Genomic DNA, 16390 nt, shown 5'->3' with positions numbered 1-16390 from the left:
TTGAGGTGCTGAGGTTAACTACTTGAAAGAAAGAAAAAAAAAAAGCAAAAGGCCCCTGTGAATGAATAAGTCAGTTCTTTACTATTAGTCATGATCAGTTCAGTATTTATAATTCTGAAGACCTTCTCAAACCCCCCCCAAGTCAGGGACCTAAAAGAGCCTTAAGTGCCTCCACTAAATGCATTTCATAAGAATAATTTATAAGGACACACTGGATAAAAAGTGTAGAGGACAAAACCCACGGTTCTCAATAAATGGTCATTTATATGATAGGGATTATAGCCAGGATGTCGCCCTAAATGCCTTTAGATAATTTAACATTTGTTCATTCAGGACTCCTAGCTCAATTTCCTATGACTGAATTCGTTGGCGCTTTACAAAACTGAGAAATAACCAAACTAAACTCACACATTTACATTTCTGGTATTTGGCAGAAGTGCTTTGAAGTTTCTATGAATAAATACATTAACATTGGTTCAATAAGTCACAGACTTAGGATACCATCAGCCTACAAACTGAGTTGGGAGGAACTGTGAATCTGATGTGTGCAGCAGCCAGTGGAGGGAACGCAGCAGTGTGTAAAAACGTAGGCAGGTTCAAAGCAAGTCACACCACTGCATTTTGGATCATTTGGAGAGGACGAATTGCATTCAGAGGTAGCCCTACCAGTAAAGAGCTGCAGTCTCGAAATGACAAGAGACTTGTCAAGACAAGAGCTTGTGTGGACACGTAACTAACTACATATCAACACGTTTATAATCTTCATAATATAATAATAATAATCTTTATAATATTCAGATTGATGAGAAACGTGTTAGAGTGATCGTTTTTACTCGAAGCAAAATATGACAGCTGGTTAAGGCTCTGGATTACTGCTTTGAAGGTTGAGGGTTCAAGCCCCAGCACCTCTAAGCTGCTGCTACTGGGCCCTTAACCCTCCCTGCTCAAGAGACACCGGATCATATCTGACCCTGTCCTCTGACCCCCATGACTTCCTACCTAGCTGGAATTGGCAAAGAAAAGCATTTCAGTGTGTGTAATGTATATGTGCCAAAATAAAGCTTCCTCTAATCTTCTGTTACTAGCATTAAACAAGCTTATTTACTAATTACTATGCAAGTCCGGCTTCTCAATTCACTCATTCACTTATTTCAATTTTTTTCATGCGCTGGAGCGCAGAGCTTCTTTTACTTGTTTGCTCACTATGAGTGAGTAAATATATCATGCAAATCGTCTTTGTTACACAGTCGGATTAGAATAAACATGCATTACCACTGTATAATATTTAAAGTTCATTAACCTGGTGAAATTAGATCAGCGTGCACTAAGCCACCCATGCATTAGTTTTAATATGAGCGTTTATCAAAGAGGTGCAATTGCGGCACACACACACATACACTATATTGCCAAAAGTATTCACTCACCCATCCAAATAATCAGAATCAGGTGTTCCAATCACTTCCATGGCCACAGGTGTATAAAATCAAGCACCTAGGCATGCAGACTGTTTTTACAAACATTTGTGAAAGAATGGGTCGCTCTCAGGAGCTCAGTGAATTCCAGCATGGAACTGTGATAGGATGCCACCTGTGCAACAAATCCAGTCGTGAAATTTCCTCGCTCCTAAATATTCCACAGTCAACTGTCAGCTGTATTATAAGAACGTGGAAGTGTTTGGGAACGACAGCAACTCAGCCACGAAGTGGTAGGCCACGTAAACTGACGGAGCGGGGTCAGCGGATGCTGAGGCGCATAGTGCAAAGAGGTCGCCAACTTTCTGCAGAGTCAATCGCTACAGACCTCCAAACTTCATGTGGCCTTCAGATTAGCTCAAGAACAGTGCGCAGAGAGCTTCATGGAATGGGTTTCCATGGCCGAGCAGCTGCATCCAAGCCATACATCACCAAGTGCAATGCAAAGCGTCGGATGCAGTGGTGTAAAGCACGCCGCCACTAGACTCTAGAGCAGTGGAGACGCGTTCTCTGGAGTGACGAATCGCGCTTCTCCATCTGGCAATCTGATGGACGAGTCTGGGTTTGGCGGTTGCCAGGAGAACGGTACTTGTCTGACTGCATTGTGCCAAGTGTAAAGTTTGGTGGAGGGGGGATTATGGTGTGGGGTTGTTTTTCAGGAGCTGGGCTTGGCCCCTTAGTTCCAGTGAAAGGAACTCTGAATGCTTCAGCATACCAAGACATTTTGGACAATTTCATGCTCCCAACTTTGTGGGAACAGTTTGGAGCTGGCCCCTTCCTCTTCCAACATGACTGTGCACCAGTGCACAAAGCAAGGTCCGTAAAGACATGGATGACAGAGTCTGGTGTGGATGAACTTGACTGGCCTGCACAAAGTCCTGACCTCAACCCGATAGAACACCTTCGGGATGAATTAGAGCGGAGACTGAGAGCCAGGCCTTCTCGTCCAACATCAGTGTGTGACCTCACAAATGCGCTTCTGGAAGAATGGTCAAAAATTCCCATAAACACACTCCTAAACCTTGTGGACAGCCTTCCCAGAAGAGTTGAAGCTGTTATAGCTGCAAAGGGTGGACCGACGTCATATTGAACCCTATGGATTAGGAATGGGATGTCACTTAAGTTCATATGCGAGTCAAGGCAGGTGAGCGAATACTTTTGGCAATATAGTGTACATACATAGAGAGAGAGAGAGGAAACAAAGACATGAGATAGATGACTCAATTGACGTTATACAACAGCCAAAGACCTTGTTATTAAGTTCTAATGAATATTAAGTAAATGAATTTTTTCCATAAGAAATAATGTAAATGCAGATAATATGTTCCAGACACCTAAAAATATTACTAATTTCCATCGGTCAAGGGTCCTCACAATAAGTCGTGCCACCAAGCTTGGGCTAAAAATAGAACAGATCACCCATACCAATAATCTGTCAACCAAAATACGTGCAAACAAATCACATAGCTTTTGAACACATGCCAAAGGCAATGTTAGTATCGTGGGTTCTTCTTTTGAAAAAGCTTTCAGTGACAGAAAAAATATTCGTAAAAATCTCTTTAATCTCTAAAAATGCCTCATCTTCATGTGAAATCCTAAACCCATTAAAAATAATTAACTCTGTACTCAAAAAGAGGAGAATGTCTTCAAAGAAATAACACAAAAAGGGAATATAGCTTGAGTGGACAGAAAGGAATCTGCCTTCCTCTCCATCTTCATGAATACAGACAATTAGAGAAAGAAACCCTTCAATCTCCATTAACGCAGCTGTAACAGAAAATTAACTAAAAACTTTCGAAGCAGAACACAGTTCATCCAAAATGGCTTCCTCCGTCATGGAAAAACTTAGAAGTGAAAGTGGAAGCGACAGAAACATAAAGAAGTCGTCAAGCAGGAAAATCTTTGCACGCATCGTAACTATGTCACTTGAAGGAGAATTTACCTTCAAGCTATGGCGAGACCCTCAATCATATCTTCACTTGATCTCTCGTTCTCCATTTCCTCTGACGACAACCTGCTGAGCTTTCCATAAAAACATCACTGAGCAATCCTAAAAACACCATCAATCTTAACTTCCAGTGGGTAATCCTGCAGAAAACAGCTCTGACAGCTAATCCCCAGGATTTTATTGGATATCACTTTTAAGCAGTCAGGGATTTTTTTTTCTGAACATGGCATTGTTGCAGATTATGCACCGTGCTAAATTAGACAGCAAAGTCAGTCACAGGCCAGCAAAGGCAATTTACCTGTTGACAGCACTGCCAAATGACAGAAGGCAAGGAAAGTAGACTTAACAAGGGCAGAGATAAATGCAGCAGGCACTGGCAGGCAACGAGAAGTGTAATTGTCAATTTGACATGGGATTGGTGCATTATTCAATGTTTCGCACACTCACACCCCAACACATGGTCTTAAAATTTGGCTTTGGCAGAATCCAACATAACAAAAAATATATATTTTTTTAAATCTGATGTTATGATATTTTAGGCAGAACACCACAAATCCTGTGACAGACAGTACAGAAAATGATTTCTGGAAAGTACAGTGGTACCTCGGCATACGAATTTATTTCATTCTGAAGGCGAGTTCTTAAATGATTTTTCCCATAAGAAACAACGTAAATGCAGATAATCCGTTCCAGCCACAAAAAATATTATTACCAATATTATCAATAGGAAGCGTATGTAACCTGTATGGCTGCTTACAAAGACCTGACCCAAGCCAAGCAGTGCAAGTCAAGGGTCCTCACAGGAAGTCGTGCCACCAAGCTTGGGGTAAAAATAGAACAGTCCACCCACACCAACAAAGGCATCGTTGATGTTGTGGGTTAACAGCTTTCACTGCCTGAAAAAAGAATTCAGAAATTTGGTAAACTCGCTTCGGGTTGGCTTCGCTTGGCTTTCCTCTGACGCAAACAAGTATTGAATGGCTCCCAGAGGCACGTGCAACTCAGCCTGCATTCGGTTCAGTTTGTTCGTATGCTGAAAATGCTTTGTATGCTGAATTTTTCTTTCAAAACAGAGTTTGCTTTAGAAAATTCAATTCTCTCTGTCTTTTCCACAGCATTAATGAGAAAGTGTAAAAAAACACGAAAACAGCACTGAAGCAAACTTCAGTTACTTCAATTCAGATACAATCTGATTGTAACAAACCTGCTGGCAGCTCTAAATGTAACTACCCTACGAGCAGCATCAGGGGGTAACTAGCTTGCTAGCAGCTCGGAGTGTAACTAGCTCAGAATGTAGCTAGCAGGCCAGAAGCTTTCGATCACAAACAGAAAAAATGGATCATCATGATTGATTACTTCTGACAAGCCATCCAAAGCGTAACACAGAGGAAAGAGGAAAGTGCTCTCTACCCTCTTCCACATACCTGAGCTGTGCTGACATGAGGAGTGAGTATATTATCCCTCTCATACACCCAGCATGGCAATTCTGCTCTCTTGGCTTCATCAGGATTCAGACTTGTTCTCTTCTTATAATCCTGCCAAATGTTTTCAGTTGCTTCCTTTCAAAGCTCCAGGATTCTCCGGATGAAAGTGAAAAAAATCCAGGTTAAATCTAGAACCCTTTAGCCTGTAAGGAGCCTGCAGGGATCTCTTTGGAATGATGTGGTTTGATTTTCTGAAAGATTTCCTGATTCTCAGACAATGTCTTCTTGACCAGACACACATTAAAGATAATAAACTGAAAAATTGTTATTCTGAATTTGTCAAAAATAAATAAAATAAAATAAAACTGAACTGAATTGATGAATTTCATTATAATCATTGTTGTTGTTCTGAAATGACAGTATAATCAATTTAATGCTGCAACATGACTTCAGAACTTTTTGTTCAGAACAAAAAAAAGCAGCAACCCAAACTTCCTGTTTTTTTTTTAGAGCATGTTTACAGAGGGGTAAAACTTCACACACAGGGGAGTCATAATTATAGTCATAGTTATAAATAATCCAATCTGAGGCAACTGTGGCACATGAGGCCTATTTCAGTGGCTAAAGTTAGATGTGGGATTCCTCTAGCAAGGTGCTTCTAATTACTGGATGTCTGAGCTGAGGTGCTTTTATACCCGACATCTTTTCTCAACCTTCAGTGAACACGTCACATGTGACCCTACAGCATGTACAGCAGCTGCACAGGAGGAACGCGGCCACTTTTATAAAGCTCTGCTGTCACAACGGAGCGCTTTCAAAGCAGAAAAAAAGTCACTTTTCAGAAAAGTGCAGTGCAGTGCAAAAGTGCAGCCATACTCCAAAAACAAGCAAGTCATAATCTGCCTGGAGGACGAGTGCAAAACAAAGTTCCAGAAATACATGCGGCCTCATTAATGAGGGAAAACACGACAAAGTGCATAGATACATGCTGTCTTATTAATGAGTGAAAACACAGATTTATGACATATTCATAGGACAATATTTAATTGCTAAAATACACTTAATTTCCTATTTTTCCCTTTAATATCTGTACAGTGAAAATCTATTTCAACGTTATTTTATACTTAGCCTATTTTTATATTTCTCCTTTTTTAATCTATTTTTATAACAGCAATAAAATTGTAAATTAAAAACTTTATAATAATTTCTTCCAAATCTACAGTAGACAACCCACCTCCTCATATCCATAAATAAATATTAACATCTCTATTACGGATAAAGTTTATACAATAAGAAACTGAACCTACATAACAAGAGTGTTTCTTTGCTTTATTATTAGAAAAAAACAGTTGAAACCCCTTTCATGCCTTTTGTCTCCCTTTACAGGACTTTGCAAGGCCGCAAAAGACAAATGGAATTACTTTATTTAATAACATTTTTTGCATTTATACCGAATTCCTTCATTAGTGAAGACAGGAATTATTAATCCTCGTTAATCTTTAGCTGAGTATTCGAGTTGAGGGGACGAGGGGACGAGTTATACGTGCATAGCTGGAGAGATCTGCTTATTACTCGAAAATCTTTAATTTTATTCTTGTCCAAATCAGTCATATCATTAATTATACGCATTGCACTTTAAGTGTCTGGAAAGATTAGGTCACCTTTTTATGTAATATATTAATCACCGCAGGTTATATACATTGTATTTCTTGTCCACAATGCACAATGAGGGGAAAAGTTTCCTAGGTATTTTCTTAAGTATAGACACACTCATTATTAACAGGCAAGATAAAAATCTGCTGATACTAAAACACTAGCATGCTGCAATTATTGGCTCATGAAGCTCGTATTGTGTGGAGACACGCCTCAAACAAGCTATTATAGTAAAAGCAGTCAGTTTGAATTAACTAGGATGACATAGGTTGGATAATTAGTTACAAATTAAATTTAAAAATAAATAAATAATTAAATAAATATAATTTGGGAAATATTTATTATTTAATATTATTATTTTAGAAAATAATTTCGGCATGAGTGATTCCATTTAATTTATCTTTACCACACTATGAAAGATCTGAGATCCAGTTATATTTTATCATTTATAAAGTTTTTTTCTTTCTTTCTTTTTTTACTCTTATCTAAACCCACAAAACATGCTTTTCTATTGGGGAAAAAAAAAGACTGCCAATATTCTGTCTGATTTCTTTTAAAGCCCTTTAATTAACTTAATCCTAGTTTAATAATGATTCAAACAAGTGCCTGTCGATTCGGATGTGTTGGAATTTTAAATATGCATTTATTTCTCCAGTAAGACTGTAAACAAATGACGGGTAGTATGTAGATTATCCTCATTCTACATTTGCATATTTTAATCAAGATTCCTCACACTGTGCACCCGAGGCCAAGAAAACTATAGAGTTAGGAATGTAATATTTTTATAAGGAGAAAAAAAAAAAAGAACAATAAAGCGTACTGCAATCTCCTTGCTGGGGAAACTTTCGAGAAGGTAGAATTTGATAAAAGTCTTCAAACTACCTTAGAACTTTATTGCTGCTCTGCTCATCTTTCTGAGCCAGGTGATCTAAATCATGACACAAGCAAGAATCCCGAGCTTAGATCAGATAAGCCGTGGCCTGACAGCTCGGCACTGCACATCCACACCCTCCTGCTTCACCGTCTGCAGATTACTAAGATCCGGGACGTACTGGAGAAACATCTGCTGCTGTGTTTTCTTTGACAACGAAAGTGGTGTAAAGAACAAGCGCAAAGACACGCGGCTCAGGAATTATTTACCTTCCTGCTAGATTCGGAGTAAAGCAGTCATTAGTAAGAGACACCATCATTTCCTATAGTCAATAGTCTAGTCAAAAACAAAATGTACATCATTACAGATTTTTTTCCTTACTTCATATATAATCTGTCAACCAAAATGTGTTCCATTAATTTCTTTAACTTTTTACTACGGTCAATTTTTTTTTACTTTAAACCAATAAGGGTTAAAAAGATTTAAATTAAAGCATCTGTCATTACACTTGACACTAGTGCAGAAAACTTCAGATTTTTCATAGTCATGGACTTGTTTAGAGAGATTATAATGTTGAATAAACAGATGGTTTTTAAAAACGTCTGCCTAAACATGTCGTAACCCTCGCTAAGTAAGATTTCCTCACACATTCCATGCCAGGCTTAAATCAAGTTGGAAAACCTAATCAACTCAATTGGTATTGAGATACCAGCTGTCAAAATGCCCATGATGCCCCTGCAGCACAAAATCTTTAAATACACCTAACTTAATGGTTAAGAAACATGCAAATTAGATACATACTGGTTCTCAGAAAGATTTTTTTGTTTTTAAATGGACAATATTCCCAGACTAGCACACATTATTATTTTACAAATCAACTCATAGTAAGAAAATAGCATCAAAATGGAGCGCCACGCTTCAGTGAAGAAACGATGCTCATGAGACTCACAGGCACGGTGAAATGAGAAACTCTAGAATAAATAGAAATGTATTTTTAGATATAAAGCCTCTCATGGAACTTGCTTCGTCTTCACTCACAAGCTTTATTTGATCATTTACAGTGTTTAACACATGCTCCTAATCATCTCACAGACATCAGTAGGGGGAGAAAAAAAATAAAAAATACACTCCACCTTCTGTCTTCATGGACACGCTCCAGCTCTGTAATCCAGCTGGTATAACACTGGGCTACTAAAATAATAACCAATATACATCACAACCTAAACAATATGCATTACACTTCTGTTGGTGCAAAAAAGACAGAGTATAGATGGATGAACCTTGGTTGGTCCATTATATATAATAAACATCTGTAAGGGCAAATGAATGCAACGCCTGCCAAATGAATGCAAACGTATGAAGATATATAATGATAAAAATACGGATAAATATCTACATATTGCACAGAGGTGTGAAACAAATGACATATCCTGGTGCAGGTTGCAGAAGGATACAGAAATAATTTGCACACCGTATGTGAGAGCACGGTGTTGGAGAAGCTCTGTGAGGTTGTAGGATGGTATTGAAGTAAAAGAGAAGAATTAGAGTCATGTATCATAAGAGCTTTGTGTGAGACAGCATGTTTCCTACTGAATGTAGGAGTTTTAAATCATTAAAAAAAGGGTTTGTAACAATTTGTGTGTGATTACAATATATTTAATAAGGCTGTGTAGACTCCATAACTCATGTCAAAGGCCAGTTGTGGACTAAGGATGAATTCATGAGCTAGATCTCTAGTAAACTAAAACCGTCCCACGTTTTTGATTGCCTGGAAACAACTAGGCTAAATTAGCTAAGGTAGCTACAAGCTACAGTTAGTCCAGAATTCAGCTGTCAGAGGTCTTATCAGGTCAAGAAAATATATTCATATAACCCCAATTTTATCATCCCTGCACTGGCTACCTGTTAAGTTTAGCGTTAATTACAAACTATTGCTCTAAATGGTTTAGCTCCCAGGTATCTAAACAATCTTTGACAGTCTTTGAGATCACAAAGCTCGAGACACAAAAAGACTAGTAGTCCCCAGAATAACAAAGTCCACTAAAGCCAGTAGAGCATTTTTGTATTTAGCTCCTAAACTTTAGAATAGTCTTTCTGATGTTGTTCAGGGCTCGGAGACACTCTCCCAATTTAAATGTAGATTAAAGACATCTCTTTAGCCATGCATACACATAACCTTGAACTCCAGTACATTTGATCAAATGCACATTATCATGTAGTGCTTGCTAATATTACAAACAGCATCTACGCTAATTCCTCTCCACTTGCTTTTCTTTTTCTACCTATCCCGAGGCATCTAGGGATTGTGCCAGCTCCAGCTGTGTTCCAATTCAAGATGATTTGGGCTTTCAGTGAGAAGAGGCTAACCCTGCGAGGATCTCAAGCCGTCTAGAGATGGACCAGCTCCAGTTGGATTCTGCTTTATGAAGATTGCTGACATTCAAAGAGAAGATGCCAACCCCATGAGGACTTTGCTGACAACAACCTCCTAATCAATACACAAAATAACATTCTACATATGATCTCCATCACTGAGCATTTGAAGGTTTCGGCATGGAGAAGTTGGTGTTGAATCTATAAAAAACTCCGATGTTGAGCTAATTTATGAGTTAAATGATTTAATAATTGTCAAGCAAAACAGTAAATTAAGTCAATTAATACTGTCTATGAGAAATAAACGAAGACGGGACGACTGTGTAATGACTTTGTGAGTCTGTATCCGATCCTTGATGTAGCACATTGACTGTCTGATCGCACTACGGTTATGGCATTGTGAAGTGTATTATGCTTAAACATCCATATTAAATGAAAACACTTGTAAAAAGTCAATAAGGAGGAGGTGTAAAGTCTGGCTGTTAAACCTACTTGTCTGCCAGGGCAACTACACAGAGTTGGATTTGCTCTTCAGATGAGCTAAACACACCACTGAGAAAGCAACCTTACAGGAACACAGCTTGAAAGGTCCATTATGCAGATCAGTTTTATAAGCTGATGAGCAAGTCTGAGTCTATAACATTCAAGTAAACCATGTTGCTTCGCTAAAGCACACTGCAGTTCATTCACACTGCAGTTCATTCCCAGCTTTAGATTCATTCAATGAATTCCCAGTGTCAGATTTGACCAAATACACACACCAATCAACTTCAGGCCTGTTCAATGACCTCAAACATCAAAGCCAGAGAAAAGTGCTGAAGCAAATACTCTAAAACACATTGCACTCAAACCGGCCCATGAACAGCCCCCTCAATTACCTACTGGGCTCGATCACCCAGGCCACCATGGGACAGTATGAAAAGACATTTCCTTTAAATAAGGAGCAATGCCTCTTGCAGTAAAAAGCTAATATAATGCCTATGAATCCATCAGCTGCAAGGTTAGTGGGTGAAACTCTATCTCCTACTGATCACTTTGATTTAGGATCACCTGTAAAGGAGCCACTGGCTCAAGTACAAATCGCCTGCAGCCACTTTAAAAGGAACGAAGGCAGCTGTGTCGGTAGATTTAAAGAGCTGGAGAGGGTTGCATTTGAAAGAGACATACCAGATGTGTTACACTTCACTTTGCCGTTGGCATAGCTAGGACAAAATCACTTCACGTGTCCATTAAACTCCTGCGCTGTACCTTGACTAAAATATACTCAGTGCTAGAATTCGTATAAACAAGGTAACGTATTATACTGCTGGCAAAATCTACTAGGCCAAGACAAGAAAAAGAACAACTTTTCCTAAATGAAAAGACAATTTAGTGGAAAAGTTTCTCAAATACATCAATTCTGACATAGGCACAAATGACAATTAGCAATATCAAGATCCAACATCAAAAACAAGTAAGAAATCAGAAATGAACCTTGATCTGCTTTCATTTGGGCTAGAAGGTGTTAAATGTCTTAAAATAAAGTTGCATCAGTTGCATCAAATAAAATAAATTGCATCAATCACACTTCCTGTAATGAACACAAAGTGGAGCAGATTCATTTTATTCCAAGTTCACCAACATCAAATACACAAAAAGGCACATGACTGTTCAATAAAAACATTCCTAAGAGGCATTAGGTTCCAAAAACATCCATGCACAAATCCATCCTAAATAAACTGTTAAACCAATTTAGATTAATTTTGGTTTCATTTTTTGGTCATGGCAACTGAATTATTTTTTTTGTCGAACACAGCTTTCAATCAATACCATATTTATCTGTATAACTATTTGAGTTGTCATATGATGAATAGAATCTGGAACAAATACATCTTTTCAGAGAGCTTGAAGGAATTTAATAGCTGAACACGATGTCAATGTATAAAGAAGTTACCTGTGTCAGCATCCTTCACTTCCTCTTTGTCATGCTCCTCATGCCACTGCATGGTTCGGTAGTAACTGAGCATCACTTCCCACAATGCTTTGCATAGGTCAGTCAGGCAGGGGATGTAGCTGTCCGGAGTGATGTGCTGGTGGAAGAGAGAGAAAAAAAAAACCCTAAAGCATATAGCAGATTCAATCAGCCGTCAGCCACTTCAACTCTCTGGGGAAATTTTCCTAAAGCATGGCTCGTAGACGGACACACGGACAGGGGAGCAGAGAAGTAGAATGTAAACCTGCTATGTGACACTGAATCTTGCCAGTTTATTAGATATGACTATAAATACCTAACTCCTTGACAACTTTTATATTGTTTACTTTTTATCCCACATACGCTCAGTTGCCAGTTCAGGTGTATTCAATAAGTGTGTGGAAAAAAGATGCGTCACTGCAATGGAGGCAATTAATTTCTAGATGCACGCCTGGTGCATCGACAAATCCTTGCTTGTGGGTCAACAGGCACATGCACATTTGGGAATTGTTCAGTTTTTGACACTTCTGGAGCAGGGAGGTCTCAAAGGAATGGCCACACATACTGTTCTGCAAGTACATTTCACAGCTCCTTGCATTCTCTATTACAAATATCATGTAGGCCATGACAGTAGAAGAGGATCCAACACTGCTAACAAGAAAATGCTTGCAGGCAAAAAATAACACCCTCATTTTTACTGCAGTGGACATGATGGCTCCACCAGTTTAAATGATATCACAGATACTGGTTGAACTGATACTGCAGTCTGCAAAAATGTTAAGCTCTGTATGTAGCTGAGTGTATAAGCAGATTATACAACTGTTATAAAACGAGCATAATACATATCATCAGTATATTAAAAACACTTATTAATACCATCGCAGCAACATATCAAACAAATAATGTCTGACCAAACAGGCACACACAATAATGAAAATAATTCATAGGTCACTTTAATAGAAACACTTGCACCTTACCCGAACACGCAGTTATCCAATTAGCCAGTCATGTGTCAATGCATACAATCAAGTCAAGCTCTTCAGTTAATGTTCATATGAAACATCAGAGCAGGGATTAATGTGATGTCAGTAACTGTGACTGTCACACTGTCATTTGTTTAGTTCCTCAAATCCAGAGAGTCTTTTATTAATAAGTAATGCACATAACATGCTAGTTTTGGGAGTTATATTTTGGACATGTCACCAAGGCATAAATCTGCAACTTAACAATCAGCAATTCCTTCCCAGTTCTGCTTTCTACCAGCTCATGCACAAGATGCAAATTCATAGGTCTGAATTTATCTAGATCAAATCAGTGTGAAAAGAAAATTTCTACTACTAGATGGAAATGTGTGCCTTTCATATCCTTTGTCCTTTCCCCTTCAGTGAACTGACTTTTTCCACAAAGGAAATTTGATTCACTGGTCTGCACAATGTTTTTTGCTGAAAATGTAGAACAGCATGGTATCCGTGTGTCTCCCTTGTCACATAGCAAAGGGGTCAAAAAAAAAAAAAACCCGTAAATGCCATGACCGTATTTGTTGGTGACTCTGCAGTGGAGCTTGAAAAGAGAAATAAAGACGTTTTTAATTCTTCACAGCCTGTTTAAGTCTACAGTCTGGCTTTCCAATGGTTCAATCATAATACTACTTATGAGTAAGAACCAGTAAATAAGCTGAGCACAGGAGCTGATAATAACCATGACGCATGAGTAGGAATGTCTCAGAATAATGAGGGGAAAATAATAAAGAGTTGAATTTACCCGATGTCCCGAGACACTATAGCACATTTGGCTTTACGTGCTTCCTCAGCCAAAAAAAAAAAAAAAAACCTGACTGAATAATAGTAGTGCAAGCAATGGCTGGAAAAAAATTGACTAAATTTTAAATTATACATATCTGTAGGTGGTAGGCTTTTCTGAAAAACTGCCAGAGAAACTTCATTTTTATACCTATGAATGATATTTGAACATTTGTGAATCTGAGAGTAATCATAAATGCATTATCATATTATCATAATATTGGGTGAATGAAAAAGTGTCAGCGGAACTGGATGGACATGTGTTCCATCCATCAAAGCCCCACATTTCAGGACCCAACACTTTTTTTGGAGCCATATAACAAGCATTAAAATCGTGCATACTGAAACTCTCCTAATAGGCTCACAAGTCAAAGTTTTGCCAAGTCTATTTTGGTCTGCAGCAACATTAGAATTCTGAGAAAAGCTGCCATACTCCCACTTGGAAAGGCCAATCTCTGGTCTGGGAGGCCTGACATAGAGTTTGTTATGTCTCAAACCACAACATGGCCGACTCATCCATACACACATTTGTCAGCACCACTGACAGCTACATACAGGGCTTTCGTCCAGGTTTTTTTTCTCTCTCCAAGTAAGGCAGTGTATATGGAAAAGCTTGGGTGAATTACAGTCTGGGGCTAGTTTTAGAGAACAGAAACGGCCCAGCAATATGGCCTCCAGCTGTGGAAAAGCTAACAACCACAAAGCTAGGAACGATTTACAGAACAGGGCTCTCCCATTGCCTTACAGGTTTGACCTGATCCGGCTGCTTATTTATGGGTTTACACAGACTGTATAAATTACACCCAAGGACAAATCCCATAGTTTTACCTCCAAATTATTTTACCTCCAAAAAATGTAGAGCAGAAAGAGAGAAAAACACCCAATTTGAACACTTCAAACAGATTGCTGTCTGCCATCTAAAACACACTGTTACTGAAAAATTGTCCATGATATCAAATTGACCACCTGATCTGTCTCTCCAAGTACTGTATGGAATTCAGAAAAAATAAACTAAAGAATGAATGATTTTAAGATTTATGTGATCTGTGACAACACACCCCAAGCCTGAGTGGTTGAAATAAATCAGATTAAGTGTGATCTGTACACAGGGACTGCTTTCAGTGGTAATTCATCACCTGGGAGAAATTCACAGCTGCATATAAACAACCTGAATCCAGCCAGCATCAGTTATTCCACTAGATAGATCCTGACCAATGAAGAGAGCTATAACTTAACATGAAGGGGATAAGAGGATCAAAAAAACAATAAGCAAAACATTACCACCAGCCAAAACATGCTATTTTAAGGTGACTGGTATTTTTTATTTTTATTTTTTTGTATGATTTGTTTACATATAATCTCCTTGTATTGTCTAGTTGCCAAAAAACAGTCTGGGAGGTTCCACTGACATTGTTTCTACTATTATAGGGCAGGAAGCAAAAGTTTGGAGTTTGGCAAAAGTGAGCAAGAAAGGGAAATGATCATTTCTAACCACACAATCAATCCCTCTGCTTTGCCAGTTGACTCATTGCTCATAAGGGATGATTTGGCATTGGTGTTTGGAAACTGAGATTTGAATAAAGGGTGGAGGTCTTGGATCTGATCTCAGAAAGCTCATCCAGGATTAATGACTTTCTGCTGAGCTTCAAAGACTAAAATATAATCTGCGCTCACCAAAAGTCAGGGCTGGACCAGGTGCAGTCAATCCTATATTAAGCTGATTCACAGTCGTTAGAATGCTTTAAAGGACAAAAGGAAAAAATAGTTTTGCTGCCATCAGCATCGGTAGAATTGCAGTGCCAGCATACTAATACACAAGCCTCCTCCATCAAAGGCAACTCTCTATAGAGCAAACTTAATGCATTTCCAATGCAGCCCTTAGGTAACATTCAGCTGGGACAAAATCTGCTCTAGGTCCCAATAATTCCCAGTCCATTCAAGCATAAAACCCCAAAAGAGCCTATAGTGATAATAGTACACAAAAAGTAAAAGAGTGTGGTGCTGCATGAGGTAAAGGTAAAGTTGTATGTTATAGGATCTCGGGCCCCATTTGGGTGATGCAATCATGAGTGGACAGCACAGGCATTTTCATGTGTCTCGAATGACCACTTGAATTTCTGCAGTGACCATTTGTGGTGGTGGTGGTGATTACACAAAGATCAGCTGGGAATCCTTTTTACTAGCAGAACTAGCAAATACCACAAACAGCAAGGCTGTAGAGTGGCTTTTAAACATTAGAACAAAAGATGGAGATATCAGGTTTCTCATTTTTCCCTCTCACACTTTCCTGGCAGCTTAGTGGTTAAATCATTGGGCTACTGATCGGAAAGTCATGAGTTTAAATCCCAGCATCGGCAAACTGCCACTGCTGGGCTTTGGAGCCAGGCCTTTAACCCGCATATTGCTCAACTTATAGCACTCTCAATTGTAAGTCACATATGATAAAACTAGCATCAGCCATATTAGTAAAACATAAAAATATACGCACATATTCTATGTATCTATTATATAATCAAAGTGTATATTTATCTCCTGAGCATGTTATTAATATAAAAATATATTAATAAAATTTGCCACAACTAGTAACACAAGCTCCAGCATGGATTTAAAGCAACTTGAGATGCATGAATATTAGTTTTTTGGAGAGCACACACTATGTTGCTCTGGATAACGGCTTCTGCTAAATGCTCTAAAAGGAAAAAAGCTAAATCCATTGCGGTGTACTACACAGGCAAACTGTATCTTGCTGGAGAATGACTCTTTAACAAAAACAGACAGCACTGTGTAGCTATTCATCAACTTAACTGCTTGATGAACCCCTCTAACCTTTCGGACTTGTCCTTTGCCATGGCCCACTGAAGAACACTGAGCTAATCAACACATCACTAACATCTACACC

General features: G+C 38.6%; 1 protein-coding gene across 3 annotated transcripts in view; it reads right to left on the bottom strand.

The window, feature by feature from the left end:
• The window catches only part of vps50 (VPS50 EARP/GARPII complex subunit), a 153097-nt gene that overhangs the window by 79196 nt on the left and 57511 nt on the right, over positions 1–16390 (bottom strand). For all 3 annotated transcript variants that reach the window (XM_058377732.1, XM_058377734.1, XM_058377733.1), the window contains exon 13: positions 11675–11810. In XM_058377732.1, the coding sequence (XP_058233715.1) occupies positions 11675–11810 (136 nt within the window). The remainder of the gene's footprint in view (positions 1–11674; positions 11811–16390) is intronic.

The sequence above is a fragment of the Hemibagrus wyckioides genome, linkage group LG24 (assembly GCF_019097595.1).
Source record: "Hemibagrus wyckioides isolate EC202008001 linkage group LG24, SWU_Hwy_1.0, whole genome shotgun sequence".
In the NCBI taxonomy this organism is placed as follows: domain Eukaryota; kingdom Metazoa; phylum Chordata; class Actinopteri; order Siluriformes; family Bagridae; genus Hemibagrus; species Hemibagrus wyckioides.
The sequence above is the reverse complement of the archived record's forward strand: the minus strand, read 5'-3'. Positions and strand labels throughout refer to the sequence as shown.